The following is a 9,453-nucleotide window of genomic DNA, read 5'->3' as shown; positions in this document are numbered from 1 at the left end:
CGAGGGACGAATCCCTCCTTCACGTTCCAGGTGCAAACATAACTTGGATAGCTCAAATGCTCTTAAGCGAAGCGTTAGAACACTCAAACCTAAACTTAACTTGAACATTACTCAAGGAGAACGTCAGAACGTCCACTCTTTAAGACTTATGCTTCTACTTAAGAAAAACTTGCTTTGTGATAAAAAAAAAAAAAAAAAATGCAACACTAAAGCTTAAGCTCACATAAGAACTTTATTCTTTATTTAAATTTTTTTTGTACAATTACAAGGCAATGCTTAAAGAACTTAAAACTTGTAAACTTTAACTTCTCCACCTTGCACTGCTCTTAATGCCTGGCACAACGCAACAACTCGCCTTTTCTATGCAGTCTCCTCATTTTGCTTACCTAGGGAAAGAAAACTTAAAATGTGAGCTTAATGCTCAGTGAGTGCCATTTTAGGAAAACCTTCTGGGGAACATAAATACATGCATGAATTCATTAGAGGAGATGAACTTCACATCATCGTATCTTGCGGTTAAAACAATAAACATCACATTAGCCTTTACTCATTCCTTTCATTAGAACATTGAACCTTCTCCATGCATAGATTATTGTGATGATTCTTTTCATCACCAACATCCATGGAGAATTCATGTTCAATTCGAGTTGCTCAGGCGGCCATCTTGAATGCCTTCTACTTAATGCATCCAACCACCTTCTTGTCATGTGGACCACTCAACACATGGTTGCCCCTACTCTTTTGTGCACATAATAGCTTGCTAATAATAAAGCTAATGGTTTATTCGCATACAAGCATTTCATTTAAGCAACATAAAATGAATACTTTAACTTGAAAACAAACTTTCAACCATACTTTTCTTATAAATCATAATATAACATGCACTTCACTATACATAACATAATATGATTTGACTTGGAAAGAAAAGCTTTAGAAATCTCTGTTATTTTCTTTGGAAGTTTTACTCACAAAAACTAAACGTTTTCTCCTATCCCCCTTCTTATCACCTCTCTTTTTCCTCCTTCTCTGGTGTTCTTTTAGTAGAGCTTTCAACACTTCAAACTTTCTTATAACTTCCTTTAAACTCATAAGACTTATTTATACTAATCCTAAACTGAACTAGTCATCATTAAACTTATCTTAGCATGCTAGCTCCTTCTTAATGTCTTACACGTGTAGGTTTAATATTTTGTTTAAACATGCTTAACTTAAACTTAACACGTCTGTAGCTAACTAGTTAACCACATTTAACGCTTAACTAAGTTCTCTTATCGTAGCTCGTCACTTAATAATTGGTTAAGTGGTCGCTGCCACTTTCCCTTCTCAAATTCCTTTCTTCATTTGGCTCTTCCTTGCCTAACTAAAAACGCTTCTGTAGGATCCCTTCTAGCATTATCTTGTCTTAGCGCATCACCTAATTTTATTATACATACTACCCTTCTTTGCATCGCCTAGCCAGAACGCATCTTCCTTCCTCAGAATGTGTCATTCTTGAACTTCCTTCTTCATCATTCTTAACTAACTTCAAAATGGTCTTCAAATTTCTTTCTCCTATTAAGAGTTTCATCCTCAAGATTCTATTTCTACCATTCTCTTGCCTTTGTCCAAAACCGGTCTACTTTGTGTTGGTTGTTGAGCTGAGTGAGATGCCACTTCTATTTTTGTTTGCTCCATGCCCAACTTGGACTTCTCTTTACACTTTCTTTGGTGGCGTCCTATCTTACCGCACTTAAAACAAGTTATAGTCCTTTGCTTACAAGTCCCCACATGCATCCTACAAATTATGGTCGCTACTCCAACGGGATTCTTAGCTAATACTTGACTTAGCTCGCTTGCTATTCTCTTTCATTTGCACACTCTTCCTTCTCTCTTCTTCACTATGTGTGGATGTCATTGCCCCTTTTCCTTTCAAAGTCTTCTTAACAGTAACACCGTCTCAACTAACTTGACATAACTACATTGTGCAGTTAAAGTTATGAGTTGTGTTGGTATCTCATTCCTTAAACCATACTTTAAATGCTTACACCAATCTTTCTTCATTGCCACTAACATCAACGCATACTTCGCCAACTTCATAAACTTTTTCTCATACTCTGCTCTGTTCTAGATGTAAAAGTTCATCTCGCCTCTCATGCTTATACATTTTTGAAAAATACTTCTCATTGAATGCTTCCTTAAACTCTTCCCAACTCACATCGTCTCGTCCACTATCTTCTAATACTCATCAGTCTTCTACCCCATTTTGGAGTAAGAAAACTGCTAAGTTAACCTTCTTCTCTTCAAGAGACTACATTCCTCTAAAACATTTCTCTAGCATTCTTAACCACTTCTCCACCTGTTCTATTTCTACTATTCCTGAGAACTTTTTTAGCTCTTAACGCCTTGAGCCGTTCTATTTCATACTTCTTCTTCGGTTCTCTTGAAAAATCATCTATTAATCTTTGTGCTACTCGATCAAATAATTCCTCTTACATCACTCTCCTAAAATCCGGGTCTACTGATTGAGCTTCTGAATCCATCGCTGATTTGTTGTTGTGCACAATCTGCTCTCTGGTCATCCAGGTCCTCTTCCTTGCAGCATGATTCTTTTTCAACTTTTCCTACAGAGAACAACTTTAGAAATTAGTACAACTATTAGTGAACTTACTGAACTCCTCAAGATTTGCTTAAACCATTTTCACTTCAAAGACTTTTTGATATGCTTTGATACCCAAATGGTACCGGACTATCTAAAACACAACTTAGACTTTTACTGTTCCGCTTCCTAGGTACATTCTTGCTTTGTTACCAAATTGTCACGCTACCATCCGGAACACGACCCTCCCTTGAGTTCCAGGTGTGAACGCGACTTGGATAGCTTCAATGCTTCTAAGAAAAATGTCAGAACGCTTGGACCCAAACTTAGAGTTGAACCTTACTTAAGAAGAACGTTAGAACTCCTTAATACTTATGCTTCTACTTAAGAAGAACTTGCTTTGAGATAAAAGTTTGAGAGAATTTAACAACTTTATTCCTTTTTTAACAAACTTAGTACAATTACAAGTTAGTACTGGGCGTACCCTACACAATGTAGAGATGTCATGTCAGTTATATAATTTTATAAACATGAAATGTCTTGCTAGAGATTTATAAACATACTTGCTGGGTATTTGGAAAGTTGTTTAAAACATAAGGTTGCTTTGCTTACGGAATTATTTATATGTTTGAAATTTTTATCACTTGCTAACTTATAAGAATATAAGCTTTATAAACCAGTCACTTATTGGACTTTATAGCTCACCCTTTCAAAAAGTGTTCTCACTTTTCAAGTAGAGATCAAGCTCCTGGTACCCGATACAATGTTATAGTCTGTTAAAAGCTTCCAGTTTTGTTTTCAGTGTGTGGGCAAGTTGTATATTGTGTTTGTGTAGTTTTATATGTTTGAATTTTCAACACATTAAACTAAAGGCATTGGCAAGTATAGCCTTGTACTTTTATATTTTCTTGTAAATGTTCCATTAGGTTACTTTCTAAAAAGAGGTTAGACATGTTGCATTATATGCTTTCATAACTTCTTGTTAATCCCACTGTGTTGTATTATGTGTTGTGTGTCTCATATATAAAAATAATATGTTTATCGGGTTAAGGTTTAAGAGCAAGGTTAGCAGATATCGTTAGAGGAAGATGATTTTTGTTAACTTCATGCCATCTTTCGGGCTAAGAGTAGGTGGTTTGGGAGGGGATGAGACACGTAACACACAAGGGATGTGGCAATGGACACGTGACAAGCCAAGGTGTGAGGTTAGCATGCAACCAGGCTTTTTAGAGCCTGCGCTGTGCCAGCCACCCTGCCACCCATACCTTGTGCACCAGCCAAAGTTGGTTTCCTTCATCAATTTCCATTGCTCTATTAATTCTTTCACCTAGTCGGATCCCCCAACTCGGTTCTAAGTTTGGAGAAGAGCGAGTCAACACTAGTGGTGGTCTCTGGTTCAAATTTGTGAGGAGATTACAAGGAACGAAAAGCTTATAAGGTATGTTCTTTCTTTAACCTTAATTTTATTTAATCAGGGTAGTTTTCAAGCATACTAATCTATAAATTGTTTAGTTGCGTTTAGAGTAAGATTTGATCCTTAATTCTACTACACGTGTCTCGTGTTTCATCATGTGGTATCAGAGCATGCTTAGTTTTTCTCAATCCTTATATTTTTATACATACAGTTTTTAAAGTCTTTATAATTATGTATAGAATTTGAAAGTGTTTCAAACAAAGTTGAGATAAACAAAGCATATATAGTTTTAAAAGAACAGAAGAGCAATAACAAAATGGAGCACAGATTTAGTTTCTTTAACAAAAAAAGAAAAAGAATATGTGATAAAAAGTAAAATATTTGATGCAGAAGATATGAAGCGAATTAATTAGGTGCTCTATACGTCATAGATTGAACACTTTATTATCAAGAGAACATGCCTCCTATGTACCATTAAACCGGTTTCCCATGATATATATGCTGATTTAGATTCACTTATATTTTGTAAGAAGAGAAGAAGTGTAGGCCGTTAATGTATCATAGATTATTAAAAATATAAAAAATAAAAGCAAACTAACTTTCCTATATAGTACTATATGAAGATCAGAAAATAGAAATAGATTATGCATGGAGTGCTTTAAATTGTCACAAGGAAGAAAGCCATTGTTTGCAAAGAACATATCTAAAGTTGATGAAGCGAAGATCAGTTTGAGCCTCTTTGAAACGAAACTTAGCAGAGCAAACCTTTTTCTGGAGCCAAGTTTTGAGGATTTCTTGTAGTGCTGAAGGTTGGTCCATATAATCTTTATCAAACTCATGTTTTGCCAAAAATGCATCAAACCAAACCATATAAAACTCCTCTTCTTCTTCATCATCGTTAACAATATTCTTGTCTTCTAAATCCACCTCTTTTGCTTCTTCTTCATCATGATCATTGACAATATTTTTGTCTTCTAAATCAGCCTCTTCTGTTTCTTCTTCATCATCACTAATCATATTATTCCTTCTCATCAAACTGTGGAAACTACTTGGAGGCCCTTTGGACTTCAAATGTTCTTCACGTTCTTCTTCTGATTGGTATGAATCAGGAATCACTATCCCTTCAAGCTCGACCTCTTGCTCCATTACTACTTAAATATATTAACTTCAAAACCAAAAACGCTAAATCAGAAAACAGGTAAATATTATAATGAAAATCCGATGATATATAACTCAATATAAAATATGGATCATCAAATGATAATCATATATACTTTTATTTTTATTTTTGTAGTTGTACCTTCGTCGGAGCAGGAGATGTTGCCGGGGCCGAGTGGTTGTGTGATTGAATGAAAGAAGAGAGAAGTGGTTAATTAGGGTTTCATTATTAGTGTTCAGTGTTCACCATTTCCTCATTCACCTTATATATATATGGTAAGAAATGACCACAAATATAATCTACTTCTAAAAAATATATGGCAATTTTTTTTTTTAATTCTTCGATTTTCACTCCCTATATTTATGTGTCACTATTTATGGGAAGAGATATTCGTGCATTCTATTATTCATAATTTTGTTTACCAAAAAAGGAAAAAAAAAAAAAAAAAACACTAATCTCCTCAACTTTTCACCTTATGAGAATTTGTGAATTTGAAATTGATTATTCGACTTAATTGGGTTGTTCTCCTTTGATGTGATAGATTTAAAAAAATTTAGACTACTTTATTTGAGAAATTAATTTGTTAATTTTAAGCTACTTGAGAATGTGAGAACGAGATGAGAACAAAGTGCCCATGTTTACTTCCATAATTTTTAAATTACTTATTACACGTTATTAGGTTTAACTTTTCCCTCACTTAAATGGTGAGTTTTATAGAGTGAAAATGAAGGTAATTATGTTTCTTTGATTTTGTTTTAATGAAACGTATAAAAGATTTGAATTAGGATTGAGAAAATTGAAAAGATTTGGAAGAAAAGTAAAAATTAGGATTTTGATTATACAAGGTATATTATGCATATTTGGTAACTACAACGTGGTTGGTTGATTTTCTTAAAGGAAAAATTTGAGCAACATGTCAAAGACATTTTCCAAAGCATTGTTATCGATGGATAGCAGCTTAAGCAAAATATACTTTCCATATATTCATGGATTATTATATTCTTAAGCAATATTTGCCTTCTTTGTTCTCTTGTAAATAATATTTATCTTCTTCTAAAAAATATTCTCAATGATAATCATATTTATATGATGATCTTATTCACTTTTGAGTGTTCCTCATTGAAATTGTTTTTCAGGTAGTCATTGTAGATCTTGAGAGGGGTTGTTTCGTTTTGATATAGCATTTAGGGGGAGCCTAAATATGGTAAGTGTGAGAGGATCTCATTCTTAGAAGAAGCCTAAGCTAAATTATATTAAGGGATCTCATACAAAGCTTGAAGTACTGTGGAAGTGAGGGGGAGCTCAAAATTTGGGGGAGCCTAAGTTGAAACTGAAGAAGATGGTATATACGTGAATCACTGAAGAGTGAGTCTGTTAGATAAGTACTTTCATTTTAATTTGATAAACTATTTATATATTGAAGTTTCGTTTTATCAGACACACTCTCCCTTGATGTAGATGATTTTGCATTGAAATGGGTTATGAATCTCCATATGTCTTTATATTTTGATTGCTTTTGTGATTATATATCCTATTGTCGTACATATTGTCTGTGACATTTTGGTTGATGTAGTCACCTAATTTTTATCCTATTTAGTTTTTTGTTTGTTTTCTTTACTTTTACATATATACTAGTTTAAAAAAGAAAATATGAAGCCTTAGGCGAGTTAGGTTGTGTGGCTAGGCATTCCAAAGTGAGTTGATAAACAAGAGATGAGGAGACTAAGTTGGTTTAAGTGATGTATGACACTACAAGGAATCAAAGTTCTCCCAACACTATTATGCGTCGACATAAATCCCAAAAGGCGTTGGCCAAAGCTCTTTCGACACACATCCACACGTCGGAAAGAGTGTCAGCAGAATTACGTCGAGAGACCCATTCTCGACGTGTGAATCACATAGCATTGCAAATTCCTTTCTCTTGATACTTTTATTGCCGATGGATGGGAGACGTCGGCAAGACCTCACACGCCGACGTCCCATGTAGACGTCGGGAGAAGCCTTCTTTCCACCTCGCATCAGGAAAATGTTTTCCCAACATGTTGAAATATCACATAGGGGGAAGTTGTCATTCCCGACGCGTGCCGTGAGTTGGGAGATATTTTAAAATATATATTTTAATTTATTGATTTTTTCTTTTTTCAATCGAGAAGTAATCTTTTTTGTTCCAATTCAATTTAAATTGAATAAAATTGTAAAAAATAAGCAATAAATTATTAAATAATTAAATAAAATACCGAATAAAAATTAAATATTTATAAATTAAATGTTACTTTGTCTAACAAGTTATAATATTCTAAAAAAATTACATATAAAAGAAAAAAGTACATTGTTCTCCTAATGGCCGCGAACACCATATTCCCAGAAGTTCACACCTACAATGACATAAAAGTAAATTTAGATATATATATATCACCAAATGCAAATTAAACAATTTAAAATTTAAAAAATACGTAGCGCAAGTGCTCATGTTTTCCTCTGTGTCCGACTCATTTCTTCAATCATTTTCTTCATTTGTTCCATCTGTTTGGCATTTTTTTCCATTTGTTGTGCATGCAGCTCTGACGTCCTTCTTATTGGTGTAAATGGGTGGGGTTGAGTTGGGTTGGGAGAGATTCTCAACCTAATCCATATTTTTTGGTTGGTTCGGTTGCCAACACAAATAACCCGAATTAAGTTTTTCAACCAAACCCATAAATATATGGGTTAGGTTGGGTTGGATTGTCGAGTTGTATTATTATTATTTTTTCGTTTCCAAATTTTAATGCTTGCAAATAGAAATTATCAAGCATAAATTAAATATATTTAGCATCAAGTTAAAAAAACTCACGAAACTCATAAATTGTTTACCTTTTTTTAAATAAATAAATAATAATAAAATAATATATATATATATATATATATATATATGTATGTATGTATGTATGTATGTATATATGTATGTATGTATGTATGTATGTATGTATGTATGTATGTATAATTCAGGTTGGGTTGGGTTGACCCAAATTTTTGAACCCTCTAACCCGAGACCTAACCGAACTCGAAAAAAATCAAAATTGAAAATTCAACCCAACCCATATAATATAGGTGGGTAATCCGGATTGTCAGGTTACTAGTCCTTCTCTCCTCTTTAATCATGTGTTTAGCTTCTTAAAGCTCGATTTTTTGTTGCTCAATTAGGACTTTAGTTTTTTCGACCTCTTTAGATTGTCGACATGAGGTCAAAAAACTGCTAGCACTACTCTTACATGACTTAAGCTTGGAACCGCAACCAAGACCTTTTGAGTAGCCTGATCGTCTATCCAAAAAGGTCTTGCATATCTCGTCCCCAGAGAGTGGTAGTGAATCCTCTAGGGTGGATTGGGACTATAGTTCCAATATTTGATTCTGCAAAATTTTTTTGAATTAAGTTATGGAGTCAGAAATAAAAGTACAAAATAAAACAAACGTAGCACATAAGCTTACATGCACATCTGGAATGCTCGACTCAAATAGTGATCGCATAGGAAGTGCCAATCTTCCATAAGTCCCACCAATTTGTGCTGTAGGTTGGCACGTACCTATTCAGGGTCGGTATACTTTTGAAATATCGATGATAATCTTCCTTGAACTCCTTGAAAGATGTGAGCACTTGATGCTCAACAAATCTAGTAAGTGCTTGATCGTTGAAATCAAGCACGAAATAGCGCTACAAAGCAAAGAACCCCACACATTAGCTTAGTTTATACTGATGTATGTTTAAAATAAAAACGAATTAATTACTAAAGTTACCTATAGAGCGCCCTTGACCACCTCAATGTATTCTGGTGGAACATCCGCCCACTTAAGGCAGCGGACTGGAAATGTATCTCTCACACGCTCACCAATGGTGTTGCTGAAAAACAACGTATGGAGATATTGGCTTCTTCGCTCCTGGGGCTATGGTAATCATAATCTTACCATAGTTATGAACGTACCTCTCCACTCCATGTTTTGGGACTATTGACGTCTCCTAGAAGTCAGAGAGGGTTGAGGCCCATCTACTGAAGAAAATAAAATACTATAGAAAACTGTCACACCCCGGTCTAAGTTTTCTCTTCTAACCTAGATCGTGGTGTGAATTTACTCCTTTAAAAATACATTTCCTTTTCAATCATAAAATTAGCAAAAACATTTTTCAAGAAATTATATAAAAAATTCGGCAGCACTTCCCTTAAAATATGAGTTAGCCAAACCTAGAAAAGGAGAGATTTTGCACTTCCATATATATACGTAACTCCATATTACATCAAGTGTGTCTCACCACACACTTATCCAGACAGTTAC

At 34.3% G+C, this 9,453-nt stretch overlaps 1 protein-coding gene across 2 annotated transcripts; it reads right to left on the bottom strand.

The window, feature by feature from the left end:
• Positions 1-207: 207 nt before the first annotated feature.
• Positions 208-5,378, bottom strand: LOC127151142 (uncharacterized). 2 transcript variants are annotated; one of them, XM_051090542.1, is made up of 3 exons: positions 5,290-5,378; positions 4,755-5,154; positions 208-386 (listed from the first exon to the last, which is right to left on the bottom strand). In XM_051090542.1, exons 2-3 carry the CDS (start codon positions 5,133-5,135, stop codon positions 327-329), a joined length of 441 nt encoding a protein of 146 aa, XP_050946499.1. In that variant the 5' UTR covers positions 5,136-5,154; positions 5,290-5,378; the 3' UTR covers positions 208-326. The 2 variants fall into 2 exon arrangements, with proteins under 2 accessions (XP_050946499.1, XP_050946498.1); XM_051090541.1 differs by lacking the exon at positions 208-386 and having other exon boundaries at positions 4,610-5,154.
• Positions 5,379-9,453: the final 4,075 nt, after the last annotated feature.

The sequence above is a fragment of the Cucumis melo genome, chromosome 10, assembly GCF_025177605.1.
Source record: "Cucumis melo cultivar AY chromosome 10, USDA_Cmelo_AY_1.0, whole genome shotgun sequence".
NCBI lineage: Eukaryota > Viridiplantae > Streptophyta > Magnoliopsida > Cucurbitales > Cucurbitaceae > Cucumis > Cucumis melo.
This window is presented reverse-complemented; position numbering and strand designations above follow the sequence as displayed.

Coding starts and splice junctions, on each gene's coding strand:
- LOC127151142 (XM_051090541.1), bottom strand. CDS start 5,135: ATGGAGCAAGAGGTCGAGCTTGAAGGGATAGTGATTCCTGATTCATAC.